Source organism: Hylobates moloch, unplaced genomic scaffold (genome assembly GCF_009828535.3).
Source record: "Hylobates moloch isolate HMO894 unplaced genomic scaffold, HMol_V3 SCAFFOLD_2, whole genome shotgun sequence".
Lineage (NCBI taxonomy): Eukaryota > Metazoa > Chordata > Mammalia > Primates > Hylobatidae > Hylobates > Hylobates moloch.
Window position 1 is genome coordinate 16718791 of NW_026652277.1, and position 19841 is coordinate 16738631.

The 19841-nt window shown below is 42.5% G+C and overlaps 1 protein-coding gene across 1 annotated transcript in view; it reads right to left on the minus strand.

Annotated features, from left to right (window-relative positions):
* Nucleotides 1–19841, minus strand: part of CUBN (cubilin) — a 308721-nt gene that overhangs the window by 188025 nt on the left and 100855 nt on the right. The window contains exon 28 of the mRNA XM_032164125.2: nt 11392–11542. Within this exon, the coding sequence (XP_032020016.1) occupies nt 11392–11542 (151 nt within the window). The remainder of the gene's footprint in view (nt 1–11391; nt 11543–19841) is intronic.

Sequence of the window (19841 nt, forward strand, 5' to 3'; positions counted from 1 at the left end):
GGCAGCGCTGTTCCTCTTCGACTCAGTTCCAGCCTCTTGACTCCTCAGGTCCCTCGGGCTCTCCCTGCTCCCTCCTATCACCGGGTCTTTCTTCTACTTGGAATCCTTTTCCTTCTCCTGCTTGCCTAGTTAACTCCTGCTTATTTTTTAGGTTTTGGTTCAGAGGTCTCATTTGCATGGAGATCATCCCTGACCTCCTGCTGGGCCCACGTCAGATGCCCTGTTTGTGCCCGCTTGGCACTACTCACGGTTTTGATTTTCTATTTATTTGTGATTTTGCATGATGTCTGCTTCTCCCACCTAGCCTAGCTCTGTGAGAGTAGAAACCAGGCCTGCTGGTCTGAGTCACTCTGTGTCCCCTGTTTCAGCACAGTACCTGGCACAAAAGACATCCTTAGGGTCTGTGGAATGAACAAATGCGTGAATGATACATCATGATTTACGTCTTCCATTTACCTCCAAAGGATCAAAAATGGCGGGACCTCGCCCATGGAAGAGCTCGCTCTCTCTGTGGGCTCCCCTTCTCAGGTTATCCCAAACTAAAGACCTACTTCAGATGCAGATTATTAAACTCTGTGTACCTGTGGCATTGCACACCTACAGAATATGATAGTCAATTTTGCACAAATCTAAATGACTAACAATTCCTTTCCAGAAGGTTCTTCCCAAGTATAATTTACATATTGTGAGCAGCACAGAGTTAAAAAACAATTTTATATTTCAGTTCTGGTCCCAGCTGGCAACATTTTGTTGCATAACTCTGGCTCCGAGTTTCCAGCAACTGGGAGAAAGTTTTGAAATAGTAAACAGGAAAGGAGAATAGACAGAGGGTGCCTTTGACTCTCCCAAAGGAAGACAGATTCCAAGTAGAACTGGTAGAAAAAAATGTTACCAACATAAAACTCAGAGCTTTCACCAGAAAATTCAGCATGTTGGCTGGCAGAGCCCATTGATACAGTAATCTGGGCACAGCCTGCAATGACCATTCAATCAAGCTCCTTAGATGGCCTTGGGTTAGTAAGGCTAGAACAGCCTGGAGGGGAGACAAGTAGCCACTTAGGAGAAAGTAATCAGCAAAATCACTGCCCCCCCAAACTCTCCATCCTGACTGTATGGATGAATCACTTAAGGAGCATTTAGAAATTAGCAATAGTCAGGGCCCCACTGCAGACCAATTGAATCCTATCTCTGGAGATTGGAACCCAGGCATGGGCACTTTTTTAAACTCCCAGGCAATTCCAATGATGCATCTAGGGCTGAGAACACTCTCCAGGGCCCTGAGCCCAGGCTTCCTTCCTGGTTAGCATTTCTTACCTTCTACACTGGCTTACCTTCTGTCCCTGGGGGAAAGTTCTCTCTGCTTTATATCTTGCTATTATCCTACTGTCATTAAAACAAAACAGTACAATGTGCCCTTTCAACATCTCAGAAGGATTCTCCATTCCCTAGGGATACTGTCTTTCTACCATCTCATTTCTCTAGTCTCAACACTTGCTCTCACCTTGTTGCTCAGAGTGGTCCACAGAGCAGCACCAGCAGCATTACCTGGGAGCTCATTAGAAATGCAGATTCATGGGCCTTGCCCCAGACCCCATCCTCTATCCAACAAGATCCCCAGGGTTCATGTGCACAGGAGCATCTGGGAAGCACGTATGCTCTGGAGAATGCCCCAGCCCTTGAAAATCTGGGCCATTTCCCAGGATTCTCCTGTCCTTTCTGTCTCTTTTCACACTGTCTCAAGTTAGAATCACGTGTTTCAGAATCATGGAATACTACAGATGATCTGTATTATAGAGATGAATCAATCCAATCCCTGCATTTAACGGATCAATGAGTTGACTTAGGTTGAATCTACCCACTTGGGCCAGGTGCAGTGGCTCACACCTGTAATCCCAGCACTTTGGGAGGCCAAGGCAGGAGGATTGCTTGAGCTCAGAAGTTCAAGATCAGACTGGGCAACACAGCAAGACCTCAACTCTACTAAAAATAAAAAAAAAAATGCCAGGTGTGGTGGTACACACCTGTAGTCTCAGCTACTCAAGAGGCTGAGGTGAGAGAATCACTTAAGCCTCAGAGCTCAAGCCTCCAGTGAGCTATGATCAGATCACTGCACTCCAGTTTGGATGACACAGCGAGATCCTATCTCAATAAATAAATAAATAAATATCTACTCACTTGATGAAGAGGAAGGTCCAGAACTTCTAGAAGCTTAATTATCATAACTCATTTACTTTGGGAATTCATAATGTACATTTCAAGCTGCAAGTAGCTCTGTGGATGACCACTGACTATTTTTAAATACTGAAAGCCCCACACATATTTTAACAGACATACACTTAGAGCCCAGTTTATAATCTCAGAATGCCTAGCACTCCTAAGTGTATAATAGGGCTATTCAGTTATATGTAGCTCTGACATTCATATAATGAGTGCACCAGAACATGAACAACGTTAAGAGTCAACCACTGCACACATTCATGTGTGCTCAGCTAGAGCTCAGCCCTGATTTTGACAGCAGGGCCACAGCTTAGAGGTCTATGCTTGATTCCTGGTATAATCTTGGAACTCCACTTCTCTTTCCAGTTGATTGAAATACACCAATGAGCTCTAGCATCATGGTTGAGAACTATTGCTATGAGACCCACAAGGACTACATGTTCCAAGGCTAGATCACTCTAAGACAGTAGTGGGTCCGGAATTTATTCCTTCCGGTGGGTTCTTGGTCTCGCTGACTTCAAGAATGAAGCCATGGACCCTCACAGTGAGTGTTACAGTTCTTAAAGATGGTGTGTCCGGAGTTTCTTCAGATGTTCAAATGTGTCTGCAGTTTCTTCCTTCCAGTGGGTTCGTGGTCTCGTTGACTTTAGGAGTGAAGCTGCAGACCTTCATAGTGAGTTTTATGGCTCTTAAAGGTAGCACGGAATTGTTTTTCCCTCCCGGTGGGTTCATGGTCTTGCTGACTTCAGGAATGAAGCTGCAGACCTTCGCAGTGAATGTTATAGCTCATAAAGGTAGTGTGAACCCAAAGAGTGAGCATCAGCAAGATTCATTGTGAAGAATGAAGGAACAAAGCTTCCGCAGCGTGGAAGGGGACCCGAGCAGGTTGCCGCTGCTGGCTAGGGTGGCCAGCTTTTATTCCCTTATTTGGCCCTCCCCACATCCTGCTGATTGGTCCATTTTACAGAGCACTGATTGGTAAATTTTACAGAGCGCTGATTGGTCCATTTTTACAGAGTGCTGATCGGTGCGTTTTCTAACCTTTAGTTAGACACAGAGCGCTGATTGGTGTGTTTTTACAGAGTGCTGATTGGTGCATTTACAAACCTTTAGCTAGACACAGAGTGCTGATTGGTGCATTTACAAACCTTTAGCTAGACAGAAAAGTTCTCCAAGTTCCCACCCGACCCGGAAGCTCAGCTGGCTTCACTTCTCAATCCCCCCTCTAAATAGGACACATCAACTGCTGCTAGGAATTGGGTGATGACCACTCTAGCTACTTCCTGCTGGATAGGGGCAAAGAAGGGGCCCTGCAGTTGTAGTGTCCTCCAGAGGGGAACTCTTTAGGCCAGTGAAAGGGCCAGTGGGTCGGTCCAGGGGTCCTTGATAGAAGTTGTTAGTTGAGCTCATTTGGGGTTCCATTTGTAAGACCATCTGTAGCTTGATGGCCTTGATTCTAGAGGAAACAAATTTGACAAGGAGGTTAAAAATACAGGGCCCAAAGGCAAGTAATAGCAAGATGGCTGCCATGGGACATAGAAAGGGGAGAAGCCATGTTGCCCAACTCCAGAGGTTGGTATAAGAGTTTGAAAGGCATTGCCTGATATCAGAAGCCTTTTCCTGTAAATGCTGGGTGGCATCTCATACTATCCCTGACTGGTTAGTGTAAAAGCAACACTTTTTCCCTAAGAAGGTGCAAAGTCCTCCTTTCTCAGCAGTGAGGAGGGCCTAGGCCTCAGCAGTTTTGGAGAGTCACAGCTGCCAAAGAATCTATTTGGGATTGTAGTTACTCTCCCTACTGGATAGATTTTGTTATTTCTTGCAAACTGTCTGAGAAATGCTTTGAGAGTGTGTGGTAGTAGCATAATGCATGTTACACTGTTAACTTTTAGCAAACTCTACTTTAGTAGAAAACCTTGCAAGTTTGGGATTTTAATTTTTCTTTGCTATTAATAAAACCTCATTCCATTCATATTAACTTAGAATTGGTATAGATGGCTCCTTCCTGATTCTGTAAGTACTTTAAGATTTGGCTGAGTGAAAACAACTTGCACATTTGAGCAGACCAATTATTAGGCAATTTTCCTAACTCTGCTTCTATAAGAGTTTCCTGAATACCCATCGTGTCTTTTTCCTTAATCGCCTGGGAGGAACCATCTATCTCCTGTCCTGAAGGGAGTTCCTCCTATGTCTGGTGGGACCTTTGTATGATAATTAAGATTTAGATCCCCAGTTAGGAAACCTGCTGGGTTAAGGATTTTTGATAGGAAGGCTATGGGTTGTCAGTGGCCTCAGTACTTTTGGGCTACGCCCTTGTTTACACTGACAACAAGGTGGTATTGGAGTGTTATAGGGTTACAGAGAAGACCTTCAATTATCAATTATAGGTTTTAAATTTACCCTGGCTTTTAAAGGAATAGGGTACACTGTTTTTTCTTTATCACTTCTATCTCTTTCTCTTTGACTCCTTTGTCTCTTCCTCTCTTTCCTTCTCTGACTTTGTCTTTCTCTTCCTCTCTCTGTCTCTCTCTTTCTGTCTCTGTCTCTTCCTCTCTATCTCCTTCTTTTGACTTCCTATCTTTCTCTTTCTCTCTCTGTCTCCCTGTCTCTTCCTCTCTCTCATTCTCTTTGACTTTCTATCTCTCTGTCTCTTCCTCTCTGTCTCCTTCTCTTTCTTTCTTTCTCTGACTTTCTCTCTGACTCCATCTTTGTCTCTCTCTTCCTCTCTCTGTCTCTCTCTCTCTCTGACTTTCTGTCTCTTTCTCTCTTTCCTTTCTGCTGGTCTTTCCCTGCCTCTGCCAGCCACTTATGCTGCTGTTCTCCCCTCTCCTTCCCCTTTTTGATGGCTTTGGCAGTGTAAGACTGCCACCTCCTTGGGTTTTGGCACTGAGTGCAATAACTCCATGATTTCCTTGTGGTATTTAGCGGGGGTTCCCCCAGAGGTTAGGAGCTCCCTTTCTTTCCATATTGCAGCATGGGCATGTAGGATTAGATAAGCATACTTGCCATCTGTATACACATTTATTCTTTTTCCCTTTCCCAGTTCTAAGGCTCGAGTAAGTGCCACTATTTCTGCTAACTGGGCGCTGGTCCCTGGGGGAAGAGGCTTACTTCAGTACGGTTACATCACTATGGCACAACCTGCCCTTCATACCTCATTTTCCACAAATGAACCTTCATCAGTATATAGGTTAAGGTCAGGATTAGCTAAGGGGACTTCTAAGAGATCATCTCAGGCGGCATAAGTCTGGACTATAATTTGTTGGCAGTCATGCTCAATTGGTTCCTCATCCTCTGGGAGAAAAGTGGCAGGGTTGAGGGCCATGCATGTACGTATCCGAAGCACCAGTCCCTCAAGGAGTAGCACCTGGTATCTAAGTAGGCTGTTGTCTGATAGCCATAAACTTCCTTTGGCACCTAGTATGCCATTTACATCATGAGTAGTCCAGACAGTGAGATCCTTTCCTTATATTATTTTGATAGCCTCTGACACTAAGACAGCCACCGCCACAACTACCCACAAACAGTGAGGCCAGTCTTTTGCTACTATATCAATTTTCTTACTTAGGTATGCCACCGGTTGTGGGGTTGTCCCATGAGTCTAAGGACCCCAAGAGCTATTCCTGCTGTCTCTGTGATGTATAAAGAAAAGGGTTGTCCTGTGGGAAGGCTTAAAGCTGGAGCTTGTACTAGGGCCTGCTTTAAGGTTTTGAAGGTTGTTTCTGCCCCTGGTTCCCATTCTACTAGATGAGTATTTGCCCTCCAGGTCTCCTTGATTAGAGTATAGAGGGGCCTGGCTATCTCCCTGTATCTGGAGATCCACAGTCGGCAAAAGCCGGTGATTCCAAGGAACCCCCGCAACTGTTTTAATGTCTTAGGGCGAGGATAAGCCAGTGTAGCTGAGGGCTCTGGTCCCTCTGGCTAAGATTAGGCCTAGATATTTGACCTGCTGTAGGAAAAGCTGGGCCTATGACCTAGATGCCTCGTACCCTTGATTAGCTAGAAATTTCAAGAGATCTAGAGTAGCCTGCTGGGATGAGGCTTCCAAAGTGGTAGCCAAAAGTATATCATCCACATATTGAAGGACAAGAGTGCCTGGACTTGAGAAGTTGCCTAGATCTTGGGCCAGTGCCTGACCAAACAGATGAGGGCTATTCCTAAACACTTGGGGCACAACTGTCCATGTAAGTTGGGATGTGTGGTCTGTGGGATCCTCAAAGGCAAAGAGAAACTGGGAGTCAGAGTGTAGGGGAATACAGAAGAAGGCATCCTTGAGGTCCAGAACAGCAAACCAATCTACCTCCCTTGGCATTTGAGAGAGCAGGATACAGGGGTTGGGTACAACTGGACATAGAGGAACCACCACTTCATTGATTAGTCCAAGATCCTGCACTAGTCTCCAATGACCATTCAATTTTTGTACTCCTAGAATTAGGGTGTTGCAGGGACTGCTGCATTTCCTTACTAAGCCTTGGGCTTTTAAATGTTTAACAATATCCTATAATCCTTTATGAGCTTCAGGACTTAAGGGATATTGCCTTTGATAAGGAAAAGTGGTGGGGTCTTTCAGCCTGATTTGGACTGGGTGGGCATTTTTTGCCCTTCCAAATTGTCCTTCCAATGCCCAGTCTTCAGGGTTGATTCCCTCCTCAAGTAGGGGACAACAAATGGGTAACTTGTTCCCCATATTTATGTAGATAATAGCTCCAGCTTTGGCTAATATATCCCTCCCAATAAGGGTGTGGGACTTTCAGGCATAACAAGAAGGCATGTGAAAAGAGCAAAGTCTCTCAATTACAACTGAGGAGGTAGGAGAAATACCTGGTTACAGGCTGTCCCAGGATTCCTTGGATGGTAATGGACCTTGAGGACAGTCGTCCAGGACAAGAGATTAACACTGAGAAGGCCATGCCAGTGTCCAGGAGGAAGTCAATTTCCTGGCCCTCAATGGTTAAATGTACCCAGGGCTCAGTGAGGGTGATAACATGAGCAAGTGCCAGGGCACTTGCCCTGGGCACCCTCAGTCCTGTTGTTGGATGATCTGGTTGGGGGCTTCTGGCCCAGAGAACCATTGCACTCTGGAGCAGTGTGCCTTCCAGTGATTGCCTCAGCATAGTGGACATGGACAAGGGGGTGGCTTGTTTCTCATTGGACAGTCTTTTTTAAAGTGTCCTTGTAAACCACACTGATAACAAGCCCTCCCAGGTGATTGGCCTGCTCCACTTTTTGTCCTTTCTGAACCACCAAGGTTTGTTTGTCTGAGGGCCGTGACTAAGGCTGTGGCCTTTCTCTGATCTCGCTTTTCCTTTTGGGTCTGTTCCTCTTGGTCCCTATTATAGAACACTGAGGTTACCAGGTTTAACAATGCTTCCAGATTTTGTTCAGGGCCCAGGGCTCACTTTTGGAGCTTTCTCCTGATATCTGTGGCTGATTGGGTAATAAACTTATCTTTTAGGATCAATTGACCCTAGAGTGAGTTGGGTGACAGGGGAGTATATTTTCTTAAGTCCTCCCATAGCTGCTTGAGGAAGGCAGAAGGATTTTCTTCCTTTCCCTGAGTTATGATGGACATCATTGAATAATTCATGGGCTTTTTCATAATTTTCCTTAGTCCTTCTAGAACACAGGTCACTGGATGTTTATGACTCCAGTCCCCATAATCTGAGTCGAGGTCCCAGTGGGGATCCATACTGAGGAAGGCTTTTTGACTGGTAGGGAATTTGTCCCTTTCTTCAGCTGTCATGCTATCATTTACTTCACTAAGATACCAGGTATCTCCAAACTCTTGGGCTGCAGCTAAAGCCGCATTCTTTTCATTAAAGGCCAGGGTTTGATCTAACAATAGCATGACATCTCTTCAAGTGAGATCAAAGGCTTGCCCTAGACCCTGTAGGACATCTGTGTACCTATCAGGATCATCTGAAAACTTCCCCAGGTCTGCCTTGATCTGCTTTAAATCAGAGAGGGAGAAGGGGACATGTACCTGGGTTGGGCCAAATTCCCCTCCCCCTACAGCTTGAAGGTGACATAACCGATATCCTGGGGGTTTTTGTGGTCCCTTGGAGATTTCTTTGCTTATTTCCTTCTGGGCGGGGGAGATTAGAGAAGGCTTATCATTAATAGGAAGGGGAGCTATAGGGAGGCTAGGATATGAGCGTAAGCTGAAAGGTCCTCCTGTGGGATGTAAATTGCAAGCACTGCATAGTTGTGTATTCACCTTCAATGAAAAGAAAGCTTGGACATAAGGTATTTCACTCCATTTGCCTTCCCTCTTACAGAAAAGGCCAAGCTGCAGGATAGTATTGTAATTTATACTTCCCTCAGGTGGCCATTTTTCCCCATCAGAGAGAGAATATTGGGGCCAGGCCATAGTGCAGAAAAAAATGAGCCGCCTCTTTTTCAGGGTTTGCAGGTCAAATTGGTCCCAATGGCATAGGATGCATTTCAAGGGTAAGCCTGTTGATGCCTGAGTGTTTCCCATCTGAAAGACAAAACTGCCCGCAGTTTTGCTTTGTTTTGTTTCTCCCCCTGCCCAAAAACCCACAACAGTCCCTGGACCCTGCTGATCGGAATAGTTGCACTCACCGATGCAGCAGCAGAAACACTAGTTTTCCTCCTAGACCACAAGGAGGACTGAGGAAGGTCAGATTTAGTGGCCCTTACTGATGCATTATCAAAAACCTGCACCCTTGCCTGTCCTCCTAGACCACAAGGAGGACCGAGAAAAATCGGATTTAGTGGCCCTTACTGACACATTCTCAAAAACCTGTTCGAGTCCTAAGCATTCTCTTGTTAGTACTGGGACCTTACCTGCATCCTATAAAGATGTTATGCCCCAAAAATGAAGTAGAGGGACATACCCTGAGGGAGGGAAGGGATCTCCAGAGTTGGAAGAGTGGTGCCTTTTGTCCTCACTTATATGAATAGGAAGGATACAATTTCTGAAGCTACCCATATTCTAGCTTTTGTTAGGCCTGCTTGTCTGAGGAGGGATCCTAAAATTCCAGATAGTACCCCCTACGACAGGGCTTTGGGCAAAAATTATGTCTTTCTGATTGGTGAGCCCAGGTGCCTAAAGAAGGTAACAGAGTCCTGGAGTTTATAATAGAAATCATTCCTACAGGAGAAACTAGAAAAGCACCAGAGACAGGGAGTGGTTTTTAGAAGCGAGACTAGCCTTGGAGAAGAGAGGCGAGAGGAAGTTTCTCTGACAGGCATTAGGACCCAGGAGGCAAGGGTCAGGATAGATAGGATAGATGGGCAAGTCTTGCTTGGGCGACATGACTTTGAGAGTTCCACTCATGGCAGCAGGGTCAACCAACTTGTTGTTGGGACCCTGGAGCTGAATGGCTTTCCTCTCTGTCAATCCTCGGCTCAGCCCAGAAGTACAGGAAAAGCGGAAGCTGGTTCCAGGCCAACCAACACTCCCAACTCCGAAGAGTTGGGGGTTGTTAGAGAGCCCTTTCCCAGAAAGCCTGACACCTGTGTCTTTAGTCCGGCGGCCATGCTAGTCACTTTTAACTGGCCAACAGGTGCCCGGTATTTAGCCCCCAAATTCTAAGGAAAAATAGGACAGAATAGCAAGCGAAAGGGGTCCAATGGTACTCACTGCTTGGTGATTATCCCATCTGGGTCACCAAGATGTGACCAGAATTTATTCCTTCCAGTGGGTTCTTGGTCTTGCTGACTTCAAGAATGAAGCTGCGGATCCTTGTGGTGAGTGTTACAGTTCTTAAAGATGGTGTGTCCGGATTTTGTTTGTTCAGATGTTCAGATGGATCCGCAGTTTCTTCCTTCCGGTGGGTTCATGGTCTCGCTGACTTCAGGAATGAAGCTGTAGACCTTCGCAGTGAGTGCTACAGCTCATTAAGGTGGTGTGGACCCAAAGAGTGAGCAGCAGCAAGATTTATTGTGAAGAGTGAAAGAACAAAGCTTCCAAAGCGTGGAAGGGGACCTGAGCGGGTTGCCACTGCTGGCTAGCGTGGCCAGCTTTTATTCCCTTATTTGGCCCTGCCCACGTCCTGCTGATTGGTCCATTTTACAGAGCACTGATTGGTCCATTTTACAGAGCGCTGATTAGTACATTTTACAGAGCACTGATTGGTTCGTTTTTACAGAATGCTGATTGGTACATTTACAAACCTTTAGCTAGACACAGAGCGCTGATTGGTGGGTTTTTACAGAGTGCTGATTGGTGCGTTTACAAACCTTTAGCTAGACACAGAGCACTGATTGGTACATTTACAAACCTTTAGCTAGACAGAAAAGTTCTCCAAGTCCCCACCTGACCCAGAAGCTCAGCCGGCTTCACCTCTCAGTAGTTTCCAAACTTTAATCACCAGGGAGACCAGTTAAGACACAGATTATTGGGCTCCACTTCAGAGTTTGTGACTCTGTAGGCCTGGCATGGGGCCCAAGAATTTGAATTTCTAACAAGTTCCAGGTAATGCTGATGCTATTCTCTAGGGACCATATTTTGGGAACCACTTCTCTGGGGCTCTCCACTTGCAGATTGGCCCACCTGAGATTTGCAGACATTTGAGATCTCTTGTTAAAGAAGACCTTTCATCTTCAGAGGAATGATGATCCTTACCTGCTTCCGGAACCACCAATTCGTAGGTGGGATCCAGATGTGCCCCTTCCTGTTTGACAAGTACAACACATGCCCCTGGCTTTGTGCATCACAGCTCAAATTCTCCTCCGCTCAGGCCAACCCTACCCCTTCCTTTTCCCCATCCCTGTCTGACTTTCATTCTTTCTCGTCTATCCCTATCCTTTCTCTGCTTAACATCAAGGTGAGCCTTAACTCTCATTCTATTTCATTGCACCTGAGATACTCCCACCCCACCTTGCAGTTAGCTTGCTATATCCAGGTTCAATTCTTCATCCCTGCAAACTTCGTTCTGCTTCTTTCTTTATCTAAGGCAATTTATTACTACACCTACAATTAACCAAATTCTTTCCACTTTGATGTCACTTCCTCTCTTAATCCTAACAGACTTAACTCTCCAAGTTCAGTCAGTGTCTAAGTATATTTCTCAAACCCTTGCATGAGATTACTACCTAGGTTCCATTATTTGTTCATGGTATTGTTTCTAAGTTTGGAACTGAAAAAGAAAAAATTCTTGGTCAAATAGCAACAGCAAATACAACTGAGATCAGCACCCGGCTTACCGTAAACAAACCACTGCATCTGAAATCCTTTCTCATGGCGGCCAACCCCATCTGTAAGGAGCAGCACTTGAAGCTTGGAGCTTGTAGTACTCCCTGGAGGGGGCAGGTCTACTCCACAGTAGCGTCCCATCCACCGTGGTCCATCATAGAGCTGAAATCGAAGAGAAACTTTCCCATGTAAAAATACATGGTTTGTCAGATGGAAAAATCCAAGTCTACCCAAGCAGCAAAAGCTGTTCCTTGGTTCAAAAGTTAGAGGTAAATCTGCTGAGGTAGGTCGATTACACAGAACTCAACATAAGAATTAAAAATTGATAATTGCATAGAGAGGGTATTAGAGATGGATCTGATTCCTAAGCCCAATAAATTTGGAAACCCAACTAGTAACTTTTGGTTTTATGTCAACCTATCAAGTCCAAAGTATAATTCCGGCTCAGAATAGGGAAATAGTAGGCATTCACATATTAACAACACATAGGGGGGCTCAATTAATAGCAGCTATTAAAATTGTAAGATATAATTTTAAAATATTTTTAAATGTTTATGGGTACATAGTAGGTGTATATATTTATAGCATACATGAGACACTTTGACACAGGCATGCAATGTGTAATAATCGTGTCATAGAAAATGGGGTAGCCATCCCCTCAAGAGATAATTTTTAAAATAAATGCTACCTGTGAAATAATCAGACATTTTAGAAATATATGAAAAAGGAAAATACAAACATTGATTCGACTAAAGACAAACACTGTTAATATTTCATTAAATCCAAAAATTTCTCTTGATACTTTTTTCATTTGTATATATGTGTAATATACCTATTTGTGCAGGTGTATATATGTGTTTATACATTTGAGCTATGTATTTGATTGTGTTTCTTGTTTGTCATTGAACATATCACTTAATTGTCTGTGGAAACCTTGGCGTAAAATGTCACAAATATAATGTATTTATATTATAATTCTATTGTTGTTTCATTTAAGATATTTCCAGGCTTTTGCTGATATAAATACTGTTTGATACTTCAAATGTTTCTTTTTTTTAAAAGATTCCTAGAAAGGGAATAACAAACAGTATAATCCTATGGCTCTTTATAAAATATTATTAAATTTCTTACCAGAAAGTTTACACCAACTTACCCTCCCACCAGCAGTTAACAGAGGTGTTTCTTTCAGCGGAGCTTTGTCAGTTATGATGACGATCATGTTTTAAACCAGTACTGATAGTGAAAAATTGCTTTTTTGTAATTGTCTTAATTTGTATTATTTTGATTACTTTGACATTGAAGAATTTTTTTTTCATGTTTAGGGGCATTTAGATTTCTTCTCTTGGAAATTGTTCACTGATGTCTTTGCCCATTTTTCCATTGACGTATTTATACATCCTCAAGGAGAAATGGAGGGTGCAAGGTTGTGTCCCCTTAACCTACCTCATTTAATGATTTTATCAGCTGTATATCTCCAAACTGAAAAATAAAAATTAAAAAACACAAAAATCTCTCTACCATATCTCTTCACTTGAGAAAGATAATGGCAATCCAACAAGACTGGCTTCCTCAGGACTCAGGCCATTACATTTTCACCTAATCGACTTCATGTTCCCTTTAAACACTTTGTTCCAGTTACCCTTGGGATAAGCTGCCCATGACAATGAAACAGAAAATACCTGGTAATGGACGCATGGATTTCCTCGAGGATTCTCTTGGAGTGTACATATACTTAAGAGTATGTGTGAGTGTCTGTGTGTTTGCACGTGTCCATGCATAAATATATAATCTGGATTCAATGAATTCCAGACTGACCAAATTATTTTCATTGAATAAAATGTTATGACATGAAATACTGTTTGAAACATATGATTTGAGTGTGGAGAACTTTACCACCAAATGTTACAAAGCACCTCCCTGGAGCCGCCCCTAATCCCTACAGTCAGACATAAATTAGTCTGCCTTTGAAAGCCATTAGCTTTTCATCTGTGCTTCTTTTGTAGAAATGGTCACATCTCCAGGCATTCTTGTTATGGGCTTGTGTGTCTTACTTCCCCTACTGATTGTGAGTCGCCTTAAAGCACAGACCACCTCTGGCCTTCCCCTCACTGCCCAGAGCAGGGCTTTGATAAAGGTAGGTTCCCCATACATCTCCAATGAATGAACGCAGTGATTTCCCCCACCAGCTGTATTTATTTTACTTAGGACCCAATCTGCACAATTACTTGCACTCTGTATAGTTAGATAGGTACTAGTGCCATACAATCCTCAATTTCAACAGGCTCCTCTTAGACCATAAAGGATTTGGACGCTTTGTGCCACTCCGTAGAAGGGAGAACCAGGTGAGGGCCTTGTTTAAGGTCATGATAAATCGCAGATTTTTAAACCTTGGCCTGTCTCGTTGAGTTCTCAAATCGGCTGTTCATCGTAAGTGCTTGTGAGATTTCAGGAAAGGTCAGCAGAGATTTTTAAAAAGACAAGCTCAGAAGCCCATTATGTCATTCACCCCAAAGTACTAAACCTAAGCATTTTAAGCAAATGAATAAAGATGAGTTTTATTTTTCAGGCTTATTGCTGTAGCTTCCTTTTTTTCTGTTTTTCATACTGCTGCTTTGAATGTGTATATTTATTATCAAGTTTCTAATATTCTACACATTTATCAGAAGCCTCCCCTATAATGAATAGGGGAGAATAAGAGAAGAATAAATCAACAGAAAATGAAGAGGGAAACGAAACGGGACAGAAGCTTTTCACCTTAGCGCTCAGTCCCACCCTCTCATGCAGGAGGAGAAACCGGAAGGCGAGAGGCCAACCTTGCAGTCTGTGGTTCTAAATCCCGGCTTCCCTGCAGGAGATTCATCTCAGCTTTAGAGTTTTTCTTAATTCTAGGGCATGAAGTCCAGTTCTAAACTAATTAGCACAGAAACAAACATACTGCTCCCAAGTAGTGGAGTAATTAGCAAGCAAATGCTCTACCGTCTTTCACTCCCAAAATCTTAACCTTTGGATTGTAATTTAGTGACCAAAGCATAAATTATTTCATTTTTGTCAGGCCTCTGAGCCCAAGTTAAGCCATCATAACCCTTAACTAACAAAACATAAGGTAAGATTTCTCCATAACTATAATCACCCTAAGCTCGATGGGTCTTACGGAATACTACGTCGCAACATGTTGAGGACTCACACTTCAATTCTGCACAAAGCCGTGAACAAAATAGGACTTTTGCCTCTCAGCTCTACAAGTTTAAGAAACGTGGCATTTTCACATAACTTAGAGGGATTTTTTTTTCTTCTTTCCGGATGGGATTACGTATTGAAGGAGACCCCTGAATCTCGGCTGTTCAGTGGTCTTTAATAACACATTGTAAAAGTACGGGGTGGGGGTGGGGGTGGCGGTGGGGGTGGGGCTGGGGGTGGGGGTCGGGGTGCGAGGCAGTAGGTTTGGGGGGCCACATTGATGAATGACAATTAGTTTCTTTTTGCCTTTGAGGGGGAGAAAATTATGCATTAAAATAAACATCAAATAGACATTTATGAAAATGCTTAAATATAAGATCCAATCAAGTATAAATGTGTAGAACAATGTCTCGAAAAGGGAAAAAAAAAAAAAACTCATACATCGTTTTTTAAAGTTTGCCGTTAATAAAATCAGGTTTTTTGTTTATATTCACACAGATGGGTAACGTCACCTCTACAATTCATTCCCGCGCAAATTGACCACCCGAAACCACACAAAAAGGAACAGTCATTTTTCAAAGTATACAAATACAGGTTACCATGGAAACCCGTCTCACTGATTCTGATTCTGTTTTCAGAGCAGAATGTTAACCACAGGACGTTCCAGCTGTGACTCATTGCGACTACTGACAAGCACGCTGGAGTGGCCCTGCTTTTAGAGAGCCTAAAGATCTACTCAGAGTGAACAATACTTGAAGTTCTAATTGAATTACAGAAAGGAAACTAGTAAAAACTAAGAAAGATTGCGATTCTCACCTTGAATATGCAGATCTAATTTCTGTAACTGTGTTTAGGGGTATTTTTCTAAATTACTAAAACAACGCTTACATTTTCAAATTGGCCATTAAATATATCTTCAGATGTGGAGATGTGTATATTACAAAACCTTCCTCTGTGAAATCTTTTGTTATTCTCTTAAAGAGATTATTCACTTAGGATTTTCGTGGCTTAGGTCCCCCCACCCCCACCCTACCCCCAAATACCTCAACTCCTCTTGACACACTCAGAGAGGAAGGAAATCTCTTGCCTTAGCCACACTTACCAGTTTCTATCTACTTCCTTTGTGTGGGTTTGATAATTTGGCACATAGTTTACAATATCATAGTGAATTCAGACTCCAGTTGCAATAGGAAGTGATCCGTGGACACCTAAATAGGAAGGACCCATAACAAAGGGGAGGATATAACACTAAAGACACCAAGTGTGGTCAATCATTGATAGAGATCCAATTTTTTTCTAAGATTGAGGGTACTTAGGAGTCACTGAAAGTCAAGTTCTAAGTGAGCAGGGACCCAGACACCCCACCTGTCCCCTCAGTAGAAATCAACTTTATGAATTGCAGGATCTCCAAGAATAAAAATATGCCTTTCAAGTGCCTTGCTTGCTAAATTGTTTTATGGCTAAAAATTTTAAACTGTAATAAATTAAAATTACAAGTAATTATCTTTTATATATATATGAGCTTGGGTTGTAGAGATTAACTTTTTTGCTTAACTATTTTTTTGTTTGTTGGTTTGAGACAGGATCTTGCTCTGTTGCACAGGCTGGAGTGCACTGGTGCAATAAGGTTAACTGTAGCCTCACCCTCCCAGGCTCAAGCCATCCTCCTGCCTAACCCTCCTGGTGGCAGAACCTACAGGCGTGCAGTACCATGCCCAGCTATTTTTTTATTTTTTGTAGAGACAGAGTTTCGCCATGTTGCCCAGGCTGGTCTGGAACTCCTGGGCTCAAGCATTCTGCCCACCTTGGCTTCCCAAAGAACTGAGATTACAAGTGTGAGTCACCATGCCCAGCCCCAAACTCATTTTAGAATCACAGTGAGTGACAATTAAAACTCAGCCCTTTCTGTTTTAGATTGACATCTAATTGATACTGTTTGTAAATGTGTTTCTTTTATTTCCTGGAAGGTTTTCTGGAAGAAAATTCTTTTTCATAGGAGAAAATCAATTTTAAGAATTAATTAAATATAGTCCATGTAGAAAAAGCAACGCAAGAGTTTCTTTAGGATGGTATCATTAAAACATGGAGAAACTTCTGGAGAATAATTTGGTCCATTTCCAATTATAAATCTTTGCAAATTCCAAAAAAAAACTCTATTCTTTACAGCTTAATATGTAATTGAAATAATTCATCTGCTGTGAGGAGAAATTTTGGGTGTAGTAGAGAATCCCCTATTCTTTCTACAGAATAAAAATTCTACTCAATGAAAAGATGATCGTTAAATTTTTGAGAACTATACTCCATGAATTTATAGAGTGGCATTTTGAAGTCAGTGTCACTAATAGAAGATTATATTTCAATCACAAGCAGGAAAGCCATTTTATTGCAGAACGTACTAGACTAATGTCAATGTGGCCAGAGCCAGGCTCTGTGTTCATAGCCCAGCTCTAAAATTTAGAGAACACAATTTTGTGAAAATTATTGAACTTCTTCAAGCTAAAATGTCTTTATCCATAAATCTGGCACCATAATGGTACTTATCTCATAATATTGTTGCCAAAAGCAAATGAGATAAACCACGTAAGAGGTTTGCTATGAGGCTTGGCATGTGGAATGTGCTCAAATTGTTACACTAACTCTTTGTCAGAGGCAAAGGGAATCAACATTTTTTCCAGAAAAACCACTCCAAAATAGCTATGAGAAAAGAAAGCTGTTGGGGATTAGAGAACAGGAGCCGACTCACATAAAACAGTTCACAGAAATCATCACTGGTAGGGCAGATGGGGAAGTGATGAATTCAGTGAGGAGGTGGAGGCCATTCGTTGCAGTGTGTTGCTATGACAACTTGGGCATTGTGGAGACTGAGGCATCCCGGACAGCCATGCAGAAACCAAGGCGAATCATCCTGTGTGGGGTGGAGATAAGCATGCTGTGTGTGTGGAAGGGATTGCGGGAGGACAGATCATGCAGGGGACAGCAGCAAAGAGAGTTAGGAAACCAGAGGCTGTTAAGGCTGCCACAGTGAGGTGGATAGACTCCACTGGCAAGCAAAGTGGCTCTCATGCTAAAAGTGAGAAGCATTTCTTCCTGTTGCAGCCTCCCCTCCCCTTTGGGTCCTACCCAGCCCTGTAGTTCCTGCTGAAATCACTGGAGCTCCAGAAGGATGGGACCCAGGGAATTCTCAGGGCATTTGCTCAGATGTTCCCCAACCCAAACAACCACCACAGCAGGATCTATGGAGAGGCCTCATTAGGGTGATTGTTAAAAATGTTGCTGCGGTTTGCACTCACATCTCCTGGAAAAACTTGGAACTTTATCCAAGTTTAGGTTACTTTAAATTTGAAGGGCTTTGAAATGTTCCTGTAACAACAGTAGAAATTGCAAAACCAGAATCACAGAGGCTGGGCGCGGTGGCTCACGCCTGTAATCCCAGCCCTTAGGGAAGCCGAAGCGGGTGATCATTTGAGGCCAGGAGTTCAAGACCAGCCTGGGCAACATGGCAAAACCCTGTCTCTACTAAAAATACAAAAAATTAGCTGGGTGTGGTGGTGTATGCCTGTAATCCCAGCTACTTGGAAGACTGAGGCAGGAGAATTGCTTGAACCCCAGGAGGTAGAACTTGCAGTGAGCCGAGATCGAACCACTACACTCCAGCCTGGGAAACAGAGCAAGACTCTGTCTCACAAAAAATAAATAAATAAAAAATAAGAATCACAGAGGAGATACAGCCCTCCCATTGTGGATAAGCAAAGCCCAAGGGAGCAAATGCAAAATCAAATCATGGTGGATAAATGAGGCAAATGTAGAGGAAGGCTGATAAGCAGAGCATGGTTGATCCCAGCTGACTCTAAGATGGCCCTCAGGAGGCTAAGTCCCCTCCATAAGGCACATGGCCACTCATAGCATGCTCCCTGACATAGGCACAGAAAAAGCCACCTTGCCATGTGCTGACAGGGTGGGGCAGGAAATATGAAATATCATCTAAAAGTAACAATTACTCATAATGTTGGGCTTTGCCATCGAAAGACCACATTTTGAGTTACTTGGTGTCACCCTGAGTTACAGGTCTGTCTCATACAAAAACCAGTGTTTCCTTTTTATGTGGTGGCTAGTTGCTGTCTGCTCTTACTAGTGAATTTACATTTTTATTTCTGCTTTCTATATATTACTCCTATTAGAAGCCACAATTTGGGTCTTTTTATTTTTTAAATCATTGTCTAATCATGGATGTGGGAAAACATTTAACTACAAAGATATTTATCTCAGAACTGTTTATAATGGTGAAGATTTGAAAAGATTCTAAGTGTATCACAACAGGAATTGGTGGCTGTATGGTGATGATGGGATGTGCAATGTCGAAAATGACATAATAAATAACATGGGGAAATAGTCACAAGCTATTGTTAGGTGAAAAAAGTCATTATGGGTTAGCATGTACAGAATAATCTTCTTCGAATATTAAAATAAAATAAATATATAAGGAGCAATGACAGGAAATCAATACCACCAAATATTAGTAATAGTGATATAATTTAGGATTTTTTGATCTAGCTTTTTCTACATTTTCCCAATTTCCTATAATGACTATGAATTCCTTTGTGATCTGATAAATTTATTTTTAAAGCAGTATCTTTGGGGACCTATTGACATGGCAGTAGAGATATGCATTAGTAATGCTTCTCCAATCTCAGAATTTCATACCCTTTTAGACTGTCAAATAAACACCTGGCCTACTAAAAATATTATATTGTCTATCTCCATAATCTTTTCTTATGTATCTCAAGGTTATATGTAAAAATTAATCCACTGAAATGTTACCACGTAAGGTAATCTGGTCCAGGATTAATTTAAAATCATATTTTGCCTATAATGCTTCCTTTTATCATAATGAGATTTTTATTATTAATTAGACTAATTATTGATAAAAAATTATTTCTTTATTCCCATGATGTGACTATTACGCATTGCACGCCTGTATCAAAACACACCATGTACCCCATAATATATACACCTGCTAATTACCCACAAAAATTAAAAATTTTAAAAATAATAATGTCTTCAGATGTTCAGGGACTGACGGCTCCATCTAAACGTAAGTTTCGATAGTCACTGATGGAGCAGGGGCTCCTAAATCTCTCCCTAGAGTTAAGTGAAATGCTTTGAAAGCCAAGCATACTCTCCTGTGTAGACATGAAAATTTAATTCCATAAACCTCAGCCTTCCCTCTGTCAACTGTCCTGCTACAGTAAAACACTAAACATTTATTATTATTATTATTATTATT